This window comes from Schistocerca americana, chromosome 3 (assembly GCF_021461395.2).
Source record: "Schistocerca americana isolate TAMUIC-IGC-003095 chromosome 3, iqSchAmer2.1, whole genome shotgun sequence".
In the NCBI taxonomy this organism is placed as follows: Eukaryota; Metazoa; Arthropoda; class Insecta; order Orthoptera; family Acrididae; genus Schistocerca; species Schistocerca americana.
This window is the reverse complement of record NC_060121.1, coordinates 347,877,878-347,904,484: the sequence shown is the minus strand read 5'-3', so window position 1 is coordinate 347,904,484 and position 26,607 is coordinate 347,877,878. Positions and strand designations below refer to the sequence as shown.

General features: G+C 41.2%; 1 protein-coding gene across 1 annotated transcript in view; it reads left to right on the top strand.

Moving 5' to 3' along the window:
• Positions 1–26,607, top strand: part of LOC124607055 (sialin-like) — a 94,367-nt gene that overhangs the window by 21,792 nt on the left and 45,968 nt on the right. The window contains exons 3-5 of the mRNA XM_047139231.1: positions 14,191–14,424; positions 16,838–16,922; positions 25,312–25,526. Coding sequence (XP_046995187.1) covers positions 14,191–14,424; positions 16,838–16,922; positions 25,312–25,526 — 534 coding nt within the window. The remainder of the gene's footprint in view (positions 1–14,190; positions 14,425–16,837; positions 16,923–25,311; positions 25,527–26,607) is intronic.

Genomic DNA, 26,607 nt, shown 5'->3' with positions numbered 1-26,607 from the left:
TCGCAGTCGCATGTGTGCTGTGCATGGAAGTCAGTGAGCTGTGTTAAAGAGATGGGCCTGCATTCACAGCCGCAGGACGTTCATGGGGTTGCAGCCATCCCTCATGATATATTAACGGGGTTCCTTCCCTCAAATGTTGGCAACAACGTTTATAATCAATCATGTAACTGCGTCGTACAAACAGTGATTTGCAGTTTTCGTATTCTACTACAAAAGTTAACCCGCAACTAAACCGTTTTCGGATCTGAATTCTTCTTCTCAAAGGGTCACATTTCCCCCTCTCCATAATACCTGAAATGTTGTATGATCATCACGGATACATTCTGCCTACATACGGATAAGAAAAGGGGGTTCATACGATTGAGCCTATATTCGTCCCATTGTGTAGAAAGCTTCTTCAATGAAGTCAGGCTACCACATCTCAGTTCCCAGAGAATCTCATTACTGCATTGATGTGTAGACCATGTTTTTTGGAAGGAACTGTACTTCTCACAATGGCAGTGGATCTACCGAAACAGCTGAAAAAATCCAAAATAGTTTGGTGAACATGTGCATGAAAGACCTTCTCTTCTTTGACCTTTAAAATTTAGGTTAGCACATTAGTGCGTGATTTTAACCTGTGTTGGAAAACAATTAATAGGTAGCTTTTGCTGCGATCTTGTGTCATAAGACCGATTTGATGCAGCTCTCCATGCTATTCCATCCTATGCAGGTCTCCTCATCTCTGTGTAACAACTGCAATCTACATCCATATGCATCTGCTTTCTGGATTCAAGCGTTGATCTTCCTTTACAGTTATTGTTCTCCACAATTCCTCCCTTTCCAAACTGACGATTTCTCGATACCGCAGCATATGTCGCATCAACCGTTCTTTTATTTTAGAGAAGTCGTGCCGTAATTTTCTTTTTGCCTCAATTCAATAAAATACCTCTCTATTCGATCCAGTCTTCGTCATTGTTGTACGCCATAACATTTCAAAATTTTCTTCCCTAAGGCTACACTTTGAATAAATACCTTGTCCAATCACTTCCTAACAGTTAAATTTTTATTCGCTGTTAACAGATTCACCTTTTTCAAAAATTATTTTCTGTCTGTTGCTAATCTGGCTAATCTGCATTCTAAATCTTCTCTACTTCTATCATCAGTTATTTTACTGCTAACTTGTCTATTATTCCCAGTGACTCATTTATACTCTAATTCCCGCAGCACCGCCTAATTTAATCCGGCTGTGTTCCATTGATCTTGTTTTGCATTTGTAAGATATTTTCAAAATACCGTTTCATCGAATCGCGCTTTCAGATGCTTTCAGGAGCTATCATACTCCTGCAACATCTTTTATAGAATTCGGATATTTATATTGAATGTAAAACTACAGCTAGAGCTCCATCTATTGGCCCTATCGGGATATTCAGCCAGTCTGTACCAAAGTCGTCCTTCGGGTACCATATGGAGGGGCGCGGCTCTCCCGGCCGTTGTAAGTTTCTCAGACATTGAATCTGCTACTTCTCACTCCAGCAGCTCCTCAGTTGGCATCACGAGGTCAAGAAAGAATACCCAGTAGTATCGGGAATCGAACCCGGGGGCCTGCATAGCAGCCAGAAACAATGACCACTTCTTATTTCTTTTCCTCTCGATCTGTTTCTACATCGTTATGACGTCAGTGTTTTTTTTCATGTGTGGCAACACACCTATCCAATCGTTTCCGTGAAAAATTCACTCGGAAATTCCTTTTCTTTTTTTTCATTACGGAAGGTGGTCAGTCCCCTAGGCTATTTTGGGCGCGAAATGTGGCCATACAGATTAACAGCCATCCACTTCAACAACGTGAAAAATTGACTCAGACAGTAGCGAGGATAGCATCTGCGTAACAGATAATTCCGCCTGTGGCAGCCACGAGGCCGTAGGTCGCTGCAAAGAGTCGCAACCGGTTTGCATTTGATACGCTGCAGGTAATAAAATATCCTGCGTGGCAGTCGGATCCGCAGTCCGTACCTCGCCACTGACCTTATGTTAACCCTAGATTACTAAGCCCTCGCAGTTGGTACCAACTCGAGTTTCTCTCCAATCTAGTATCGTCTGTATATGGTATAAACCAGGAAATTTTGAACTTATTTTCTATTTGAAGTACCACTGTTGACATTGAAATTAACTGGTGCATAAACTGTAACTTAAAATGCCCTTTGAGTAAAATATGAAGTACTAAAGTTTACGATGGGTTAGTAACAATGCAACAGACCCTCCCTCCCCCCCCTTTTGTGTTCTGAAGTTGAACTATTATCCTCAACCTTATTTTCTGTATCTGAACCCTGAGCTGTCTAAGACGTTTCTGCCATTGTGCGTAGCCACTGATCTGAGCACGCATTAGTTGCAGTTATAACGTTTGCTCTATACGTTATTTCCGGCCATCAGCTTTGCATCGGTCTTGATATCCACAAGCTACATGGTTGGAGGCAGTGACCATCTTAATTTGTGTCGGGCTCCGATACAAACATGGCGACGAGCAACTCCTGCCCGAGCGTGTTTAATTACTGAATTGTCGGAACAACAACTAATATTGCAACACCAACAACTACAACAGCAGTAACAACAACAGCAGCAGCAGCAGCAAATTCACAGACAGTTCGAGACACTACAAATTCAGTAGAGTGCAGAATAATGTTCCACCCACACGACCAACACCTCTCTAATCTATGCCAGCGTTGTAACACCTACGTTTCTGGGGTTTGATGATTCAAAGGGAACTTACATATCTCCAACGGTTTCTGTTATTTTGCAGGGGTAGTCACATCTTAGATACTCGTATTCAATCTGCGCTGTTATTGTCTTCTATTAGTCACAATTAAGAGGCGGTTCGCAAAGCACATATAGAATCTAGCAGCTAGTCATTGGGCATCTTGTATAGTTTGTTGTCCACTCGTTTCCGGAAGCATGTTAGTGGCTGTTAGAATAAGTTTCAACTTACTCTAAGTTTCGACTTATTTTATCCGAAAGAAAGAGATTCAGTATAGGCGGAGTTAAAGCTGAAATAGTTTCTAGCAAAAACGAAAAATACTGCAGCTTGCAGAAAGCCACACGCATTAAAGAAAATGCATTTATTATGTTCTACCGGAAACTTAGAAGCATCGTTAACAAGAAAGGTGAACTTCTCTCATACATACAGAAAAACGAATGCCTAACTGGAAGCACAGCGTACTTTTTGTGCGTATCAGGACATCAGACGGAATCACTGAAGTTGAGCAGACACGTATTAATGGATGTCATTGTTGTGGTCTTCAGTCCAAAGACTGGTTTGATGCAGTTCTCCATGGTAGTCCATCCTTGTAAGCTCCTTCATCTGTTCATAGGAACTGCAGCCTACATCTGCCTCAGCCTGATTACTATGGTCAAACCTTGGGCTACCTCTACAATTTTTGACCCTTCCCCCCATCTCCTCCCTTCACCATTCACTATTCCGTCACCAACATGACTATTCCTCAATACATCAGGATTATCTGTCGATCCTATCTTCCACTGAAGTTGTGCCTTAAATTTCTTTTCACCCAATTCGATTTTCTAGGTCTTCATTAGTTATCCTATTAATCCATATATTCTTCAGCATTTTTCCATAGCACCGTGTTTCAAGAGCTTCTGTACTGTTTATCGTCCACTTTTCGCTACCATATAATACCTTACTCCAGAAAAAAAATTCAGGGAACACATTTATGTTAGATGTTAACAGACTTCTCGTTTCCAGAAACGCTTTACTTGCTGTTTCCTGTTTCATGTCCACACCCTTGATACAAGCTGATATCGTGCTATTGCACAACTAGAAATAAGAAAGGGGTGGCAATAGCATACGATATAAAATTGAGTTATGTCCCAAGCTTTGAAGATTAATGAACATTGTGTTTAACAACTCTCTGAATGCTGTACCACAATAATGGACCAAGAGACGCATAAGTCTGTAGCAGCAGCAGTTTACGGGGTACCCACAGGATGTTTTTAAGCTTCATAAAACAGCTATTTACAGTTTTAATAACTTAACTAAGCAATTATTATTTGTGGAGACTTTAATGTTGATTTTATATCGGACGGTATTTATTGAGGGCACCTTTGTTGTTCAAATCCAGTCCCACAGGATGTATTGAAGCTTCAAAAAGGAACTATTTACACTTTTAATAACTTACCTAAGCAATTATTATTTATGGAGACTTTAATATTGATTTTCTGTCTGATAGTATTTATCGAGGGCACCATTGTTGTCCAAATCTAGTTTTGGATTACTAAACATACATACATATCCAGCGATAACGAACCCTGCAGACTATGCGCCGCTACAGCAAACTGCCTCCATTCGTTTCTGTTTTGTGCTCGATCTCTCTTCAACCCTTGGGCTGACAGTTCCTTTGCCAGGTCGTCCATCCAGCCCTGCCTTTGCGTCATATGGAGCGTTGGTGTTCGGTTTCCCCTCAAGTGCCTTCTTCCACTACCTTCCATTTGATGTAAGTGCGATACGGCCCACCCACTGGATTCTAATGCTCTATAGTTCTGTAGGATTGTTGGTTTTTGCATCAAGAGGTAGATTTCCTCGTTCTCTTCTATTCTCCCTTATCTAAGATCGATTCCCATATCTTCCTCATTGCTCTTCTTTCAAATGTTAATAGTTTCCCTCTCTACGTTTAGCTATACTCCAGGTTTCTGAATCATATATGAATAATTATTCACTGTAAAATTCCCTACGAGGCTTGTGTTCAGGATCGCTGGAGCAGCTAAGGCGGTGGGCGGAAATAAATCATTTGGACAATTTTTGTGACGAGGCCATTTATTGGCAGAAAATGCATTCAAATGGGCAGCATGAGTCAGGCATAGGGAGGTGAGGGTGAGCCAGAGTGTAGTGCTAGGCGATGTATAGTTCACATCAAACTTGGGTGAAGTTATTGAAAAGTGGTGGCTGCCATTCGGACAAGTTCCCATGGCGTGGTAGCAACAGAAACGAAGTCCACAGCACCTCAGCACCGGGAGAGGCAGGTGGTGTTCACAGCTACAAGGCGCCCGGCAGAGAGAGTGTCTCGCCGACGGGAGGCAGGGTACATGCTGTACAGCCACACTGCTTCCTCTGCCCTGATTGGTCAGAAGCGGAGACACCCGCGGGGGCGGCATGGAAAGTTCCGAAGCGTGACCTGATCAGCATAGCCTAGGCGGCGTTACATCATCAGCACACGAGGGAGGCACGTGATTGAGATTGCCCACCTCGGTGCTGACTTGCTGTTGTCAGACCGCGGGATGAGAAAACTGCAGGCAGCCGAAGCTGCTGGCTAATGTTTGACCATAACAAGAGAATCCCCTACTATCTGGCTCAACCTTACAATGGTATGACGCTGTGAAGTGTTGATCGACAGCTTGTTTTTAGACCCAACGTCATTTAGTGATTTAGTCATAAAAATACTATTCAGTTACTTTATTTTCAAATGTTAAATCATAGAAGAAAAGAACTGTATCACATAATCATAAACTATGATTTGGTAGAGAAATTACAGGGAGAATACTGGGGAGACATTTCTGAAGTAGAAAATGTGCATTGAAAATTAAAATATGTCTTAACATTTTCCTATAACACTCAGAATTCTGTTCCACTCCGAACAAGTAAGGACAAAACTGTAAGAAGGCACGGACCAGAGACGAGTAACTTCTGGGTTTAAAATATGAAGGGTAAGAAGCGAGCGCTCTGTCTAATTCAGAGGACAACCCGCAGCCAGGATTTGAAACTCCATTAACACAGGAACTGCAGAATCCTCCAGCCTGTCATTCGAAAAGCAAAACTCGTGCCCTATGATAAAAAAAAATAAAACATTTCACCAATTAGGCCAAAACAGTTTGGAACATTATTAAACAAACAACAAACAAAGATAGCAACCCAAATGAAACTGGAGCCTCAGAATGTTGGTCTGATAGAATTCAGAACACTGGGCGCCAAATACACTGATTACATCTTCACAGTGACAGAAAATATTCCATCCACTAAGAAACAATCATATTCAGACATTATAGCTTAATTTCATTCATTATAATCGATGTTTTTGGAAATTCTGTAACCATGTTAAGTATCTAAATAATAAAACACTGCACCAGTTACATACTTGTTCATGCTCAGCACTATGCATTTCGAGAATTTATGCATTTGTTGACCTAAGTCATTTGTGTGATATCTGCAAGCGTGTTTTTCTGCCTCTGTTGCACTGTAATCGTCTGTTTGAGTTGTACTGACATCACAAAATCTTGGGATGTTCTTTTACGTGCTAATGTTGGGAATAGTGTAGTTGTCTGTTTACTTGCAGATACTGTGCCTCCTCTGTTATGCAGAATGCCACAAGTGTGTAAACTATTACTTACATTGTTTCTTTCTGAAATCAGAATATGTTACAGAGACATTACGACGGCCTGGTTTACGTCCGTGGTCCATGGGTAGCGTCTTTGATTCATAATCAAAACGTCTCCGGTCCCGGGTTCGATCCCCGCCAATGCCTAAATTTTGATAAATAATCAGCATTGGCAGCCGAAGACTTCCGGCATAAGAAGTCAGCCTCATTCTGCCAATGGCCTTGTCAAAGAGGGCGGAGGAGCGGGTAGAGGTTCAGGGCACTCTCTTGTCCTAGGGGTGGGAAATTGCCCCTAAATGCGGAAGAATCAGTAATGATCAACGACATGAGGATGCAGAAGGCAATGGAAACCACTGCATTAAAGACACGTATCGTGTATCCACAGGACATGTGTCCTGTAATTGAAGAAGTGTCATGACGATCTCTCCATTGGCACAAGATTCCGGAATAGTCCCCAATTCGGATCTCCGGGAGGGGACTGCCAAGGGGGAGGTAACCATGAGAAAAAGATTGAATAATCAACGAAAGGATAACGTTCTACGAGTCGGGGCGTGGAATGTCAGAAGCCTCAACGTGGTAGGGAAACTAGAAAATATGAAAAGGGAAATGAAAAGGCTCAATCTAGATATAGTAGGGGTCAGTGAAGTGAAGTGGAAGGAAGACAAGGATTTCTGGTCAGATGAGTATCGGGTAATATCAACAGCAGCAGAAAATGGTATAACAGGTGTAGGATTAATTATGAATAGGAAGGTAAGGCAGAGGGTGTGTTACTGTGAACAGTTCAGTGACCGTGTTGTTCAAATCAGAATCGACAGCAGACCAACACCGACAACGATAGTTCAGGTATACATACCGACGTCGCAAGCTGAAGATGAACAGATAGAGAAAGTGAATGAGGATATTGAAAGGGTAATGCAGTATGTAAAGCGAGACGAAAATCTAATAGTCATGGGCGACTGGAATGCAGTTGTAGGGGAAGGAGTAGAAGAAAAGGTTACAGGAGAATATGGGCTTGGGACAAGGAATGAAAGAGGAGAAAGACTAATTGAGTTCTGTAACACGTTTCAGCTAGTAATAGCGAATACTCTGTTCAAGAATCACAAGAGGAGGAGGTATACTTGGAAAAGGCCGGGAGATACGGGAAGATTTCAATGAGATTACATCATGGTCAGACAGAGATTCCGAAATCAGATACTGGATTGTAAGGCGTACCCGGGAGCAGATAAAGACTCAGATCACAATATAGTAGTGATGAAGAGTAGGCTGAAGTTCAAGACATTCGTCAGGAAGAATCAATACGCAAAGAAGTGGGATACGGAAGTACTAAGGAATGACGAGATACGTTTGTAGTTCTCTAACGCTATAGATACAGCAATAAGGAATAGCGCAGTACGCAGTACTGTTGAAGAGGAATGGGCATCTCTAAAAAGGGCCATCACAGAAGTTGGGAAGGAAAACATAGGTACAAAGAAGGTAGCTGCGAAGAAACCATGGGCAACAGAAGAAATACTTCAGTTGATTGATGAAAGGAGGAAGTACAAACATGTTCCGGGAAAATCAGGAATACAGAAATACAAGTCGCTGAGGAATGAAATAAATAGGAAGTGCAGGGAAGCTAAGACGAAATGGCTGCAGGAAAAATGTGAAGAAAAAGATATGATTGTCGGAAGGACAGACTCAGCATACAGGAAAGTCAAAACAACCTTTGATGACATTAAAAGCGACGGTGGTAACATTAAGAGTGCAACGGGAATTCCACTGTTAAATGCAGAGGAGAGAGCAGATAGGTGGAAAGAATACATTGAAAACCTCTATGAGGGTGAAGATATGTCTGATGTGATAGAAGAAGAAACAGGAGTCGATTTAGAAGAGATAGGGGATGCAGTATTAGAATCAGAATTTAAAAGAGCTTTGGAGGACTTACGATCAAATAAGGCAGAATGGATAGATAACATTCCATCAGAATTTCTAAAATCATTGGGGGAAGTGGCAACAAAACGACTATTCACATTGGTGTGTAGAATATATCAATCTGGAGATATACCATCTGACTTTCGGAAAAGCATCATCCACACAATTCCAAAGACGGCAAGAGCTGACAAGTGCGAGAATTGTCGCACAATCAGCTTAACAGCTCATGCATCGAAGCTGCTTACAAGAGTAATATACAGAAGAATGGAAAAGAAAATTGAGAATGCGCTAAGTGACGATCAGTTTGGCTTTAGGAAAAGTAAAGGGACGAGAGAGGCAATTCTAACGTTACGGCTAATAATGGAAGCAAGGCTAAAGAAAAATCAAGACACTTTCATAGGATTTGTCGACCTGGAAAAAGCGTTTGACAATATAAAATGGTGCAAGCGGTTCGAGATTCTGAAAAAAGTAGGGGTAAGCTATAGGGAGAGACGGGTCGTATACAATATGTACAACAACCAAGAGGGAATAATAAGAGTGGAGATCAAGAACGAAGTGCTCGTATTAAGAAGGGTGTAAGACAAGGCTGTAGCCTTTCGCCCCTACTCTTCAATCTGTACATCGAGGAAGCAATGACGGAAATGAAAGAAAGGTTCAGGAGCGGAATTAAAATACAAGGTGAAAGGATATCAATGATACGATTCGCTGATGACATTGCTATCCTGAGTGAAAGTGAAGAAGAATTAAATGATCTGCTGAACGGAATGAACAGTCTAATGAGTACACAGTATGGTTTGAGAATAAGTCGCAGAAAGACGAAGGTAATGAGAAGTAGTAGAAATGAGAACACCGAGAAACTTAACATCAGGATTGATGGTCACGAAGTCAATGAAGTTAAGGAATTCTGCTACCTAGGCAGTAAAATAACCAATGACGGACGGAGCAAGGAGGACATCAAAAACAGACTCGCTATGGCAAAAATACCGGCCTTAATTTGAGGAAGAAATTTCTGAGGATATACGTCTGGAATACTGCATTGTATGGTAGTGAAACATGGACTGTGGGAAAACCGGAACAGAAGAGAATCGAAACATTTGAGATGTGGTGCTATAGACGAATGTTGAAAATTAGGTGGACTGATAAGGTAAGGAATGAGGAGGTTCTACGCAGAATCGGAGAGGAAAGGAATATGTGGAAAACATTGATAAGGAGAAGGGACAGGATGATAGGACATCTGCTAAGACATGAGGGAATGACTTCCATTGTACTAGAGGGAGCTGTAGAGGGCAAAAACTGTAGAGGAAGACAGATATTGGAACACGTCAAGCAAATAATTGAGGACGTAGGTTGCAAGTGCTACTCCGAGATGAAGAGGTTAGCACAGGAAAGGAATTCGTGGCGGGCCGCATCAAACCAGTCAGTAGACTGATGACAAAGAAAAAAAAAATCACAAAGAGTTCGGATACATTAGCGGTGTTACAGTGAATGTGGGTTACATTATTTACATAACCATAAATTTATTGTATTACGTGCTTTATATTGTATTTTGTTGTAAATGTTTAGAGTCTATAAAGAAATGAAAATATTTATTGAATTTACTGCTGTTATTATACACAAGAGAAACATTTGAAAATATTGACTGTTCACTATCTACTTTGTCACTGAGGATTCTATCCGCCTCCCCCCCCCCCCCCCCCCCCCCTGCATTTTGTCGCGTGCAAAAATCGCGGCTCCTCAATTAAATCCATTATATACGATTTCTGGGAGTGGTGTAGGATTTTAAGCCCTTCTTCTATGTTTTTGAATGTGCCTACAGGTTTTTTGTATCTGTTGCTATTGAGGGTTTGGTGAACTGGTTATGTATGTAGCAGTTGATGTGTTCATTACATATAATGCGAAAATTCTTACCAGTCTGCCTTATGTAGCAGGTTGAACAACTTCTACATGTGATTTTGTATGTTCCTGTGTCAAAAAACTTAGCTCTTTTATTGTTCAAGGTGTACAATACTTTTGTTGTAATATAGTTTTCGTGAAGAAAGCTACTTTTACTTTATGTGACCTAAGTAGGTTAGCTATGTTTTAAAAAATTATCGCTACATATGTATGCACGCCATACATCTGATTGTGTTACTGATTCCTTTCAACGATTTTTATTTAATTTTTTCTGTTTGCTTCTGCATTTCATTTATCATTCGTCTGGTAAAGTCATTAGCCATTGAAATTTGCTTAATGATGTCAAAAGATCGTAGATTGCAAGTATGTAGCCATAGTTACATTTGAAAATGTAACGTGAATGTAAAACGACTCATTCTATATTATTATTATTAATTTGGCAAATCATCCACAGAATACGAAACAAACTGTCGTCCTCATTCAATGTAATTTTGTTTCATCTACGTACCGTTGTTTTGTATGCAGTTTTTTGTGTATGTGTGGATGACAGGATGTGGCAGGAATCGTGATACTGAAATCTGTGTTTTTTCTGTGTATCTTGAAATTGGGCCTATTGTGATCGCCTATGCGAAAATCTAGATAATTAATGTTATTATTTCTTGTGTTCGACACTTAAATTTTTTTGTGTACAGTATTCAACAAATTTATGATGTTATTGGTGTTATTGGAGACGCATTTGATTAATATTAAGGTATCACTTTTATAATCTTTCGTAGTACAGAGGCCCTAGCCCATGTGGTTGTTGATAAATATTACCACTGAATGCAAAGTAACTGAAGTTGAGTATTAGCTCTAGTAATTCTATAAATTGAATAATTTCAGCTTATGGAGCCTTTTTGAACTTGACTAAATCGTTCTTTATTACTGCAATGGCTTCTTTATTACTGCAATGGCTTCTTTAATAGTTATTTTGGAATATAGGGTTCTGATGTCTAGTGATAAAAAACGGACATCATCTGTAATGTTTATATCACTTATTTCGGTGACTAGTATGGCACTCTTTCTCACAGTACATTTTGTCCCCTATATGAAATACTCTTTTAGAAACTGACTGACTTTGTGAGATAGTTTGTATGCAAGGCTGTTGACAATGTTAACTAAAGGTGTCACTGAACATCCTTCCTTGTTCGCTGTAAGTTGGGATCTTAATATGGGGGTTTGCAGTTCATACAGGTGATATTCAAATGTCCAAATGTGTGTGTGAATTGGTAAGGGAACTTCTGAGGTCATCGGTCCCTAGACTTACACACTACTTAAACTAAACTAAACTAACTTATACTAAGAACAACACACACACACACACACACACACACACACGCACACACACACACACACACACATCCATGCCCGAGGGAGGACTCGAACCTCTGGCGGGAGGGGCCGCGCAATCCGTGACATGGTGCCTAAAACTGCGGGGCCACTCCGTGCGGCACAGGTGATGTACGTATTTATTTTGATATTCTGGCGGTAAGAAATGCGTCCTCTTTAACTGACCATTCATTTTGTTGTGGAATTGTTTCTTGGGTCTTTGTTCAGTTGTGCAATGTTGTTTTCTGTGAAAATTTGAAGAGGTCTCTTCAATGCATTCATTTTTTAATGAAACCTGTGTGACTTTTATTTGCCTCTGTTTATTTCCCAGTTTTCTGACAGTTTCTTTTTTATACTGCTTATTCTTTTGAGTCATATAGCTTATTCTTTAGAGTTATGCATGTGTAGTTATGTTCATATGTCACTAGTTCCTTGTCCAGGAGTTTGTTTGGTTTGTGACCTGTGGCAGATTTTTCATTGCTGCTTAGTTTTGTACAGATGTTGCGGTGCTCCTTACAAACTATGCCATGAATTTTCTCCCACTCAAAGTTTGATGTGTTAAGGTTCTTCCTGTGGGCGATTTGTAAAATTATGTAAAAGAAAAGTTAGCTATTTAAAACGTCTTTCCTCTTATATAATGGCTTTATTTCTGTATGTAACCACCGTTTTTCGTTCCACATCCTTGTACAGTTACTTCAGTATCCTAGTTTGACGTTGATGTAGTTTGGAATCACAACTAACTGCCGAACTCACCTGGATAGCCACGTGTGTTAAAGTGCCGCTTATGTGAAGAGGTGGCGAACTGGCCCCAGGCAGAATCCGCCTGCCGATTTAACCACGAGGGTCTGTGTGCCGGCCAGCCTGGATGTGGTTTTTACACAGTTTCTCACCCCCCCCCCCCCCCCACTAGGTGAATACTGTGTTGGTGCCTTAATCCCATCTTAGTTACATGATTCACAAACATTTAGAAAATTTTCACTCATTTTCACATGAATTACACTCCACACAGGCACGTGAGGTACAAATATTCCGTCCTGGGTTGCAACGGGGTAACGACAGGTAGGACGTTCGGTCACGCCTTGAACTAACCATGCCAAATCCTTTAATAACCATGCAGACCTAGCGCCAATGCGGGTCAAAGGCGCAAGGAAAGCAGAAAAAAAGAAGGTATCAGCACTAACTGCCTACATTCTTTGTTGAATTTTATGTATTTAATCATTTTGAAAAGTTCCATTATCGTGTTTTTGAACATGTCTATTACTTTCAGTGTCTGGTGAGACACTAATAACGTAATTTCGTCATCATTATCGATGTTTTCGGAAAGGCCGAAACTGTGTCATTCATCTGTTGTGAAGCCACCGCACAACTCTCCCATGAATCACCGCTGAGAATGTTATCACACCACTGTCAAAGGTGTGATGTAACAAACACGATATATCTTGGGACTACGTTATCCCATTAGCGAGTGCTATAAAACAAGAATCAATACAACGTAATACTATACATATTGACAACCATGTAAATATCTATCTACAGTGCAACATACGTTAATGTTTCCATGTTTTTGTCGGTGCCTAGGATTACCTTCAAGGAATCAAAAACTCAGTGCATACATACCAATAGACTTAAATATTCATTCAGTAAACTGAAGATAAGCAAATCACCTTTGTATTACATATACCTATCGCACTATATATTTGGGATAGGCTGTGACAGAATACTGACCCACTTAACTGAGCAGAACTTGTTAACTGCCACTCAGTCTGCCTTTCGTGAAGGGTTCACCACAGACAAGATAACACAAGATATCAGGAATGGAGTCCTAGAAGAGTCAAACAGGATGCAGAACGCTTTTGTTATATTTAGTGATCTTGTCCAAAACTGTAATTGTGTAGACCACAAATGTTGCTTGTCAAAAAAAATTAATGCATTTATAGATATCACTTTTCATGCATGTAGGACCACAAATTCTGCTTGACAAAATAAAAAATCAGTGCATTTATAGATGTCTCTCTTCATGAATGGAGTCTGATCTTCAAAACTGAAAGCAGATGGTCTCACTACAGGCTGTTTCACAGGCATGAAACTAATATCCGAGAGGGGGAACATAACTGGTGGGTCCTCATAAGCTCACATCTGAGCCCATTTTTAATCGACAAAAAATTCTTCCTAGGTCTTTGAAGAGTGGTTGAAAAGTTAATGTTTGCTGTTGACACAAATATGGTAATTACAGTCCCACACTCAGACTTATAAGACACACCTCAGATGATAACTAAATAGACTTACAAGCTTTTCATCTCTAGTAATTAGGATGATACCCAAATATGACTATAACATCACTTTCTGCATTTGGATTTTAAATTTTGATTTATGATTGTGTGTATTGTTGTTTAAGACGATTGCGGCTGTGCACATCAGTACTAATGTGAGCTGACGTTGCATGTAGTCATAACGTTGGCTCTCTAACGTGTTTTCGGCGGTCGACTTTGCGTCGCTCTTGGTAAGCACGCGCTACTTGGTTCGTGGCAGTTACCGGCCTTGTTGTTTCTGGCTGCGACGCAAAATAAACATATTTTATGTAGGTTCACGTCGTGTCAAACGCCAGTAGAGTTCTCATTGATATTACGAAATGCGCATTTCAGATATCGTATCCCAATTGCAGGATGGGGAATTCATCTGGGACAAGCAGATGCAAGGAGAGATCCTCGCAGGCTTCTACTACGGATACACGATTGGTCACATCCCAGGAGGTGTGCTCGCTGACCGTTTCGGTGGTAAGGTCGTCCTGCTGGTCGGCATTTTTGTCTCGTCTCTGCTGGCGGTTCTGACACCGCAGTCAGCCTGGGCTGGCTACTATGTACTGTTTTTTAACAGGCTCTGCCAGGGACTCGCTCAGGTATTTGTACTTTTTCCTTCTCTATATTAGTTTACTTGATAAACGCCGTATCTACCAATTACGTCGCTGATTATAGACCTAGTTATTTATTAGAATATACTGATATACAGTTTCAAAACAATAGTAGCAATATATCTTGCCCGACAAAAATCACGTGATCTAAATTACAATTAAATGTCCTACATGTTTAAAAAATGTTATACATTTCTACACGAGGTAGTATTCGTCAAAACTGGGAAAAAGTTCCTGCAATCGTAAGTCCGGAAACCATAAGGTCATGAGATGTGCACCACTCTGTTCTCTCCTTCCCATCTGTCTATGACGTAGAATCTGACACTGCAGGCTGCTTGTGGTTCTCATACGTCTCGCAGCCCTTCTTTGCAGTGAGTTACCAAGTCTTTGAGATACCCTTGGTTCCACTCACATTGCGTCGCACGCTCCTGTAACGTCAGCATATGGTTGATGGGTTGGACATACACCAGCACCTTTAAATGTTCCCCTTGCCACAAATCCAGTGGATTAGGTGAGGCATCAGGACTGCTTCAGTATCAATGTATGAACAGAAAGTGTCGATGAAAGACTTATTAGACCATGCACTTTACCAAACAGATTAACATGTGCTGTGTATCACCGATTTCTGCTTGATGAATAACCAGCGTTATTAGAGAACGTTGCTCTTACAGAAAGACAACGACTGTGATTTGTGCGCGACAAGTCATCACCTCATTTTTTACGGATCGTGTTATCGCACATCACTGTTTCGTGGACGATGAGTTGGTCAGGAAGGTCTGGAAGCTCGGCCTTCCCGTTCGCTGGACCTGGACCTGTTGGGTTCCTGGCTATGGCAACATTTGAAGGCATCGATGTGTACGCAACCCATTGGCAGAGTAATGGCCTCACAAGACATGCGATCAAGATACGTGACGCAGTCTGCATGGAACCAAATGTATTTGAAGGAGTGAATGATTTACTGCGAAGCAGGTGTCAGGATGCGTGGCGGCTCCAAACCTTACTGCCTACAGCGTCTAATTTTGCGCAACAGACAGAATGAGGGGGCAGACTGACCCATGTCTCAACAGATATGGGTTTCTGGACATATCATTGTAGGAAGTTTTCCTCTTGTTTTGACCAATACTACATCTTGCAGGAATTTGAATCACTTATTTTTCAAAACTCCCTGTATATCTTGGATTATCAACCAGTATTTCCTAACCTTAACCTGATGTTAGGAAGACCTAGACAAAAGAAGAAAATAAGAGAGGCGTTCGACATTTTCGTAGATATTATATGCAACACTTTTACGATCTCTATCAGCAAATACATTTTTTCAGTTGCCAAGATATTTTGTTAGCAGTGCATGGTATAAATAGCAAAATCGTGTCACAATGATGAGTGGCGTAATGGTGAGGGTCACTGCCTGATCGGTCATACCTTGCGGAACGACTACGGAGTACTATCAATATGGACCACTGTAGGCGGTGTTATATATAACTTTTCAGGATCAATGTTCGAAGCAAATCATGCGAACAGCTGGAAGGATTACTTTGTGCACGTCTGTGTATCACTTTATGAATGCGGGGACAGGATAACCATTAGCCTGTCATCCATTTTGGACCACAGGCTAATGGAAGGTTAACTGATTCTTTTCTTTTTCGATTATTCGTAATGTTGGAGCTAGTCCCGAAGAGGGACATTTATAACAAAAGAAATACTTCGTTATTTCTGTCCACGTGAAGTCCACCATCAACGAAGATAACATCCATTTCAGTAGTAATGATAAAATTTAAAAATTTTCCTTTTCAAATCTGTGATTTTTGCTGATAACAGAGGCATACTAACCCCCAAGCATCTAGGAATGCAAATATCGTTAGTTTACAACTAATCACGTCCAACCACCTAGAGCAGTTTCATTCTGGTTACAACTACCTCACCGACCAAGTTGATAGTGTTGCTGAATACTAAGGAAGAAGTTCCATTATTGACGGCCAGAAACGATTACAGTTATCTGGGCAGGGAAGATGTCTAACGTTCTCCCTTCTAACCATGAAGACAAATGAGAGATTCCTTACAAAAAATATACAACTTCATTAGCATGCAACCACAAAAGAAGATTCGAATGGGAAAGTTATATTTGTAGACACGTGAATTTAAATTATTTAACTCTAATTACGACTCGTTCTAGATGATGAAACTTAGTTTTTTAGAGACGATAATGAAAGCTTCAAGACTATCCCTTATGACCGTTTTTGAGAAACAGATTGGTCTTGGGTTTATTGTAGTTCCATTTACATATAGCTGTTACATAATAAAGTATTTCGATATCCTGCCGCTTTGTCACCAACAATTTGTTTTACACTTACTTATTTTTATCCGTCTCTGATATCGAACATAAAAAACGTTTTTTGATTTCAAGGGTGGCATAATACCAGCTATACAGACGACTGTTTGCAGGTGGGCACCAGACCACGAAAGGAGCTTGTTTTCCATTATTTTCTTAGGTAAGTGTCACAGAATTGTTATGTAAGTTGCTTTCAGTAAATATTATGCTATGTTAACCTGCGGGCTTTTTTTATGGTGTATGTCCTCAATAGGACAGTCGTATCTCAACAGCAGATGGTTTCTCTCGAGTGTGTCTAACAGAGAGAGAGATTCGCAAAGGTATCGCATGGCAATTATCTCATCAGCAACAGACGCTTAACATTGCCGTTCAAAGGATATTTTTCAGCCTGTTCATGTGCTGCGTTGGTGATATGTTCTTCAGTCCAAACACTGGTTTTACGCAACTCTCCACACAAAACTACCTTGTTCAGTTCTCTTCTTTTTCGTGCCCTAAATCAAATTGAAACTGATTTCTGTAGTCAATCCTTGGTCTACAGATATAATATATCCTCTCCCCCATCCCAAAACGCGAAATTACCCTAATTAACAAATTAACTATTCCTAGATGCCTTGATCTCCTGCCAAACGATCTCTTCTTTTAATCAAGTTGTCTGATTGGTTTCATAGGTCGTCTGATCCAGTCTCATCTGTCGTGATGGTTTTATCCTTAGGTCAACAACGCACTGGCCGCATGCCGCGTCGGCTGGCGGGTAAGCGGCTGTCGATTTCTGTAGTGTAACAGGAAAGGCAGCACTGGTTGCCGTTTAAGGGGCTCCGGAACGCCCTATACTTGCAATGTTAAAATAACGCTTATAAATTACATCTTTCCTCACAAAGTATTTGAGGTAGGAAGTTGAACTTTTTACAGATTATTTATTGGAATATGGACTACAACTTAACACAGGGATTTTACAAAATTTTAGTTCAGTTATTAAAGATTATTTTTTTTCAATTGTAATGAAAATTCACAACATTTTTTTGCAATTTTTTATTTATATATTCAAAAATATACAGTTTTTTGGAAAAAGGCTGTGTTAAATTATGCAGAAGGTACTGTGTGACATTTACTGAAAGTTTGAAACAAATATGTTTGGAAGATCCTTAGAAAACATGTAATTAGTATGAGAAAATAAAAGTTTTGGGAATCGAGCGACAAAGATTGGATTAACTTTTTAGTGCATTCCAGGTCCATAGGATGGATTATCTTCATCCTCTGCAAAATCCTCCTCCAGCTTCCTCTTGTTCCTCCTCCTGTTTACTCTTGCTTGTATTTCTAGACTCTTTACAGCCCTGTCTGCAGCCCGAAGGCGTTCCTTGTCTAAAGCAAGCATCGCTCGTTGTTGTGTTCGTAGATTTTGCTACCATTTTCTTCAGTTGCAGTTACTGCAACACTGTTCCAAAAGGTGGTCATGTATGAACACTTATCACATTTCAGTTGTATTTCACTAGCAAGTCCTACGTGCTTTATTATGGAGAGTTCCAGACCAACTTCACTACAATGAATACATCTTACACAGTTTGAAAAAATTCCTTTGAGAACCGACATATCAAATATTTCATTCACATCCGATTCGCCCATAAAACATTCATAGTTTTCACTCATTGAACCAAGCTTCTTCTGTGAAGTATTTTCTTTCCCACTTTGACTGCTATGGGCAGGTGTACTTGAGAGGTTAGGTTCACTCACTTGGTTATCGTCTTTATTGTTTACAGTAATAACACATACCTTTGGCTTTCCAACATTTCCCCTTTTCTTAAAAGCCTTCAGAGGATTTCTAATAACTTTACTTTTACTCATTATTATACTTCAACAAAACAGAGATCAAGAAACAGAATTAATTACGAATATTTTCGAGATAACGACAGAGTAAATAAACATGAAACAATCGACAATCACACCAGCGATATATATTGAACCATCACAGGTTAGCCACAACACATACTTTATCTCACATCACTAAAATGTACCTGATGAACACGGACGTTAATAATAACACCATTTGACAGCAGTTTAACAGCGCCACAGTGGGTCACGCCCATGTAGAACACATTTTAAAAAAAAATTTAAAAATAGTTGTAGTCTTCGGAATTGAATAAATTATATATCTATTAAAAGGTAATAGTCTGCAGATTCAGAAAACGCAAAAAAGTAAAAATTGAACTTTTCATGATTTTGAGCCTTTCCGGAGCCCCTTAAACGCGCGGGCGGTGCTAACTCGACAGACGCGTTGCCACATGGTGGCGCCTTTCTCGGCTTCGATGGAAGCGCACAGGAGACAACACACGTTGCCTCGTTTCGCGCCTGACTTCTGCCACGATCGCGCTGTGATGCATTTTGACGCAGAGAAACCGTTTTCGAAGTGGAAAATCATCCAGCTATCTGGAGTATGAAAGTGAACAAATACAGTGGCAGAATTTTATAGTATAAACTGTGGGAAGAGATAGTAGACATGTTTGGAGGAAAATACCGGGTGATCAAAATGTCAGTATAAATTTGAAAACTGAATAAATCACGGAATAATGTAGATAGAGAGGTACAAATTGACACACATGCTTGGAATGACATGGGGTTTTATTAGAACCAAAAAAATACAAAAGTTCAAAAAATGTCCGACAGATGGCGCTTCATCTGATCAGAATAGCGATAATTAGCATAACAAAGTAAGACAAAGCAAAGATGATGTTCTTTACAGGAAATGCTCAATATGTCCACCATCATTCCTCAACGATAACTGTAGTCGAGGAATAATGTTGTGAACAGCACTGTAAAGCATGTCCGGAGTTATGGTGAGGCATTGGCATCGGATGTTGTCTTTCAGCATCCATAGAGATGTCGGTCGATCACGATACACTTGCGACTTCAGGTAACCCCAAAGCCAATAATCGCGCGGACTGAGGTCTGGGAACCTGGGAGGCCAAGCATGACGAAAGTGCCGGCTGAGCACACGATCATCACTAATCGACGGGCGAAAGAGATCTTTCACGCGTCTAGCAATACTTTTTTTTTGTTCTGATAAAACCCCATGTCATTCCAAGCATGTGTGTCAATTTTTACCTCTCTATCTACATTATTCCGTGGTTTATTAAGTTTTCAAATTTATACCGACTTTTTGATCACCCGGTATTTGTCACAAGATGAAAAGAAAAAGCTAGGTCAGTTGATCAACCTTTATTATTGCAACATCATTATATTACTTTACATGTATTTGAACCTGCTACATCAGATGTTAAGCATATCGATCTTGCCACGGCAGTGGATTGACATTTACAAAGTAATCTGGTAGTTCATCTCTGTTGTGAATAACCGATCGGTTTCCTCTCTGAGCTGTTTTTCAATATCCTCCAAACCTTCTTATGGCATGTGTAAAATATGCTCGAAATTAACACTGTGCCTTTCGGTGTAAACTTTTGCAGAATGTTAAGAACGAAGTATGTTTGTCAAGTTTATGTTAACATTTAGAGGTCGATGTAACGTTCACCATTTTTGAGCACAAGTGCTAAAAGTGCTTTCAATGTATCTATGTGCTCTGCTAGCACATAATTAAATATTCTTTTATTTAAATTATTTCCTGCACAGCGTCATAAAACATGTTCTGATAGGCTGAATGCCTCGTCACTAACAAAGAAATACAGAATTTCGTCTCGAATGCCTTTCTGTTTCCTAATCGTTAGGTAATCCTAAACTTCCATTCATTTGTAGTTTGAACAAGGACGAAACTTTCAAAACCGACGAATCGCTATTTTTTCCTTATACGTATGAATTTATAATTTCTGTGATACATTACCATTAAAGCTATTACAAAAACGTTTATTTTTTAACTGTAATAAAGCGATCGTGTGTTGCCTGGTTTTATTACACGGAAATGTTTCCCGTCTATAGCTCCTGCTACGTGAGGAAAATTTGCTATGGATTCAAAGTTTTCAGCTATATCCAACCAAATTTCTGTCGTCGTTTAGGGAAGGCACCTTGATCCATATCGCTTGAGAAACTTGTTGTAAGATTTCGCGGACTATAGATCTTCAATAGCGATAAATGAAGTGAATGTCAGCAAAAGAGCATCCAGAAGCCAAGCACCTAAAACATAACTTTCCAGGTCTGTCGCTGCAAAAGAAATGGAAATATCTGCGAGTTAGTTTTGTTAGAGAATATCGGAAAGTCAGCAATCTGAAAAGTGGAACTGGTGCTACACTGAATCCATATAGCTCTACTGCAACCAGGTCATGTTTATTGCATACGTTGTTGCACGAAGTAATATGCTGACAGTTTCAGTTCAACTGAAGTAGCACAGGAGAACCACTTGAGACATCAGAGTGCAGTCGTCAAGACCGTAAAAGGAAATGGCTAAATACACAGAAACTGAAAACATAGAGATACTGAAGGAAATTCTAACAAAAAATGGCGATAATCTTCACCGCCATTTTCCCTTGCCATTGTTGAATGATTTTAAACAAGTACCTGAGCATTTAAAGGCAATAACCAAAATCAGTATATGAAAGTGATCATGGATACTCCTTATCAACAGAACTTGTCGCCACAGAACTGTCTACGGAATACCAACTTCATAAATACTGGGCAGCCGTCAACTACCTACACAAATACACACATCATAAAAAGTTTAGCATCACCCCGTTTCCCAGAACTCCTGAAGATACAAGTTGACTGTGGGTATTGTACCACAGATACAGTCCCTGTGACTATTCAGAGATGTCACTAAACCCGCAGAAAGATATAAACAACCAAGCATGAGCAGCGCCTATTAGACGGAGGGATCCGACAGCCGATCAGTTTCAGACATTTCGCCAGGAAGGAGGTACAGGAAGGAGGTACACGGTTCGTGTTGTGTGTGGTTCAACCATGCCTAGACGGTCAATATCGCGGTTCTACCGCGTCCGTGTTGTTACTTTGTGTGAGGAAGGGCTCTTAACAAGGGAAGTGTCCAGGCGTCTCGTAATGAACCAAACCGATGTTTTTTCGCACGTGGAGGAGACACAGAGAGACAGGAACTGTCGATGACATGCCTCGCTCAGGCCACTGAAGGGCTACTACTGCAGCGGATGACCGCTACCTATGAATTATGGCTCGGAGGGACCTTGAGAGCAACGCCAACATGTTTAATAATACTTTTTGTGCAGGCACAGGACGTCGTGTTTATGACTCAAACTGCGCACAATGGGCTGCATAATGCGAAACTTCACTCCCGACGTCCATCTTTGCAACCACGACACCAAGCAGTGCGGTACAGATGGGCCCAACAACGTGCCGAATGGACCGCTCGGGGTTGGCATCACGTTATTCACCGATGAGTGTCGCATGTGCCTTCAACCAGACTTTCGTCGGAGATGTGTTTGGAGGCAACCCGGTCACGCTGAACGCGATTGACACACTGTCCAGCGAGTGCAGGAAGGTGGAGATTCCCTGCTGTTTTGGGGCGGCATTATGTGAGGCCGACGTACGCCGCTGATGGTCATGGAAGGCGCCATAACGGCTGTACGATATGTGAATGCCATCCTCCGACCGATAGTGCAACCATATCGGCTGCGTATTGGCGAGGCATTCGTCTTCATGGACGATAATTCGGGTCCCTATCGTGCGCATCTTGTGAATCACTTATCCAAGATGACGACATCGCTCGACTAGAGTGGTCAGTATGTTCTCCAGATATGAACCCTATAGAACATGCCTGGGATAGATTAAAAGGGCTGTCTATGGACGACGTGACCCTCAACCGCTCTGAGGGATCTACACCGAATCGCCGTTGATGGGTGGGACAATCTGGACCAACAGTTCCTTGATGAACTTGTGGATAGTATGCCACGACGAATACAGGCATGCATCAGTACAAGAGGACGTGCTACTGGGTATTAGAGGTAGTGGTGTGTACATCAAACTGAACCACCACCTGTGAAGGTCTCGCTGTATGTTGGTACAAAATGCAATATGTGGTTTTCATTAGCAATAAAAGGGGCGGAAATGATGTTTGTGTTGATCTCTAATACAATTATCTGTACAGGTTCCGGGACTCTCGGAACCGAGGTGATGCAAAACTTCTTTTGATGTGTGTACATACGAAAATGTAACAGACGTAAGATTTCCAGCAACTTCAACTCATATATCGGGTCATTCCCAAGCAAGTGAATATTACGAATAGTTTAACATGTGTAATAATGTGAACAGTCAGTATTAAGTTTCAATGAAAACATTATAATTGTTGATCTATGTACTTAATTAAACGAAACCTTATAATATTAAAGTTGTTGTTGTTGTTGTGGTGGTCTTCAGTCCTGAGGCTGGTTTGATGCAGCTCTCCATGCTACTCTATCCTGTGCAAGCTTCTTCATCTCCCAGTACCTACTGCAACCTACATCCTTCTGAATCTGCTTAGTGTATTAATCTCTTAATCTCCCTCTACGATTTTTACCCTCCACGCTGCCCTCCAATACTAAATTGGTGATCCCTTGATGCCTCAGAACATGTCCTACCAACCGATCTTCTTCTGGTCAAGTTGTGCCACAAACTTCTCTTCTCACCAATCCTATTCAATACTTCGGCATTAGTTATGTGATCTACCTATCTAATCTTCAGCATTCTTCTGTAGCACCACATTTCGAAAGCTTCTATTCTCTTCTTGTCCAAACTATTTACCGTCCATGTTTCACTTCCATACATGGCTACACTCCATACAAATACTTTCAGAAATGACTTCCTGACACTTAAATCTATACTCGAAGTTACAAATTTCTCTTCTTCAGAAACGCTTTCCTTGCCATTGCCAGTCTACATTTTATATCCTCTCTACTTCGACCATCATCAGTTATTTTGCTCCCCAAAGAGCAAAACTTCTTTACTACTTTAAGTGTCTCATTTCCTAATCTAATTCCCTCAGCATCACCCGACTTAATTCGACTACATTCCATTATCCTCGTTTTGCTTTTGTTGTTGTTCATCTTATGTATTAAAGTATTTAAATAGAATAGTAACATGCCTACCTGATCGTTACCAGCAGCCTTCCTTCAGGGCCAATACACGAAGGCAACATTGTTGACATTCCAGTTATTGTTCCTCTAATTTTGAAAAGTTGTGCGACGAACGAAGATGCTGATATTTTGATGCAATTAAATGAATTGTCCTCATAGTTTCTTAACTCGTTGTAAAAGGCAACAAAAGTTCCGTTGCTACTTCTTTTACGCAGGAAATGATGACCCAGTGTATGTGTTTTCTGCTTCTACGGCGTCTTTTCTTCTTCAGACGACTTACCAAAAGTCAAATGGCCACAGCACCTTCCGCGGACGCTTTCATATTGATTCCGGGTTTCCAGCAACCCGGAAAAAAAATGACAGTTCCGTCCGTCCGCCGTATTTCGATCGAAGCGGCGTCGGCCTTCGGCGGCCCAGTGTGCTGTAGCCCGCGGAAATCGCAGAACCGCGCGCCGTGTTCTATGGCGGCTGGCTGGCTAGTGCATTGCAGCCAGCGACGTCGCCCGCCTACCGTGGCGGTCGGCGGGCCAGTGTGTTGTTGCCCTTAGGATCCATTTCGAGTGTCAGGTCATCGAAAATGCACCTTTGATCCCCTACCGAATTTTCAGTTGTTTCTGTAGCACCTCATTTCAATAGCTTCTATTTTCTACTTGTCTGCTCATTTAGTTGCCGCATCATGTTACATTGGCGACAATTACTTCCAGTAAAGACTTCCTTATAGTCTGCATTCTGCCTTTTGTCACTGGAATTCTTTTCTGGATAAATTTTCAGTGGCGAAGAGACTTCGTGTTATCAATAAGAACTGTCTTCAAGTCACAAGTGGCCCATCGGGACCATCCGACCGCCGTATCATCCTCAGCTGGGGATGCGGATAGGAGGGATGTATGGTCAGTACACCACTCTCTCGGTCGTTATGATGGTTTTCTTTGACCGGAGCCGCTACTATTCGGTCGATTAGCTCCTCAATTGGCATCACGATGCCGAGTGCACCCCGGAAAAAGGCATCAGCGCATGGCGGCCCGGATGGTCGCCCATGTAAGTCCCGGCCACGCCCGACAGCGCTTAACTTCGGTGATCTGACGGGAACCGGTGTATCCACTAAGGCAAGCCCGTTGCCTGTTATCAATAAGAACCTACCACAAATCGACAAAGTGCAGAAATTCGCATGAATGGACAACGCTTTGACGATATGACAGTCATTCAAACCACTGTGATGAACGAGTTGAACCTCATCCAAAAGAACATTTCTGGCGGTTTCATTAGATTTTATGACCATTCTGTGCGTTGTACTCAAGTGAGAGGAGGCTATGTAGAAGACCTGAATATGAAACCGCAGTCTTAACTTTTGTCTTTTTCTTATTAATCTAGTCCTGAAACTTTCTGGATCGACGGGGTACACTGTTATATTACCTACTGTCTTATTTTAATTGGCTAGTGGATCTTACGCTGACCAGGCCGTTATAGAGATCATACAGTGATATCAGTGAGATTTAGCCTCGGTTACTGGTTACTGGTACATTTGTGTGCTAACAGGGTTATTTGTTGGGAGCCTGGTGTCCATGGCGGCGACGGGCGCTCTGTGCGAGACAGTGATTGGCTGGCCGCTTTCCTTCTACGTTTTTGGAGCCGCCGGCCTGCTGTGGAGTGTGTCTTGGTTCCTGCAGGCTGCGGATTCTCCGGCGCAGCACCCGTACATCGACCCAGTAGAACGCAGCTACATCGAGGCTACGATAAATTCAGCTGCCAAGGTAACACAAACGCACACACTCTGCCATAGATTTCCGTTCCTTCAAATAGGCGACACTCCACCTTGCCTCCTCTGGAGGCTTCCTCTGCAAGATGGCTGGCGGCAACGATGGCTGATAGTAGCGAGAAGTACCATGCCGATAAGTAGGAAGTATTGGTAAAATATTCAGTTAAGACTAAGTTACGACATGCTATAACTTAATTGAAGTATTTTCCTCAGCTGCCGGCCGAAGTGGCCGTGCGGTTAAAGGCGCTGCAGTCTGGAACCGCGAGACCGCTACGGTCGCAGGCTCGAATCCTGCCTCGGGTATGGATGTTTGTGATGTCCTTAGGTTAGTTAGGTTTAACTAGTTCTAAGTTCTAGGGGACTAATGACCTCAGCAGTTGAGTCCCATAGTGCTCAGAGCCATTTGAACCATTTTTTCCTCAGCTCCGACAGAATGCGTTGAATTGGAAACCAGTTAGACGGCCATGACAGTAAATGAAATGCCAATTGCGATATGTTCCCACCCATAGAATGCACATTTTTGTGTATACCTGTCTGTTATATTCCAAAGTGATATCTGTGCCGTACTGGATAAATTTTCTACAAACATAGGTACTGGATAGTTGGGTGCATAGAGAGCTGCGTAACTGTATAAACTGCCACCGAAGAATTACGCAGCTATTTAGCTTCCAGCAGTATGCAGTACGCAGTGTCTTGCCGACATGTAGTGACATAATATATTGAATATATTGGGTCTACACCGGGTACCAGATGTAGTGGATTAAAATAAGGTTTTGATATTGTTTGGGAGCTAAGTATCATATGCAAATATACTACACTCAGTTTTGAATCTACAACTTCCTGCACGAATGAAAAATGTAATCAGAGACCAAATAATTAAAAAGTGCGTTTACTACATGGACATAATCAAACAATACGTATAATATATGTGAACTACACAGCGAAACGAGATGTGTGCCTATACAAGAACCTTCCATTTCAGAGTGTTAATTAACATGGTTGTTCATCTAGTGAAGAGATTTAAGCTGCTTATTGTAATGTGCTTGCAAATCATCATGTTGTTTGTGTGAAGAGAC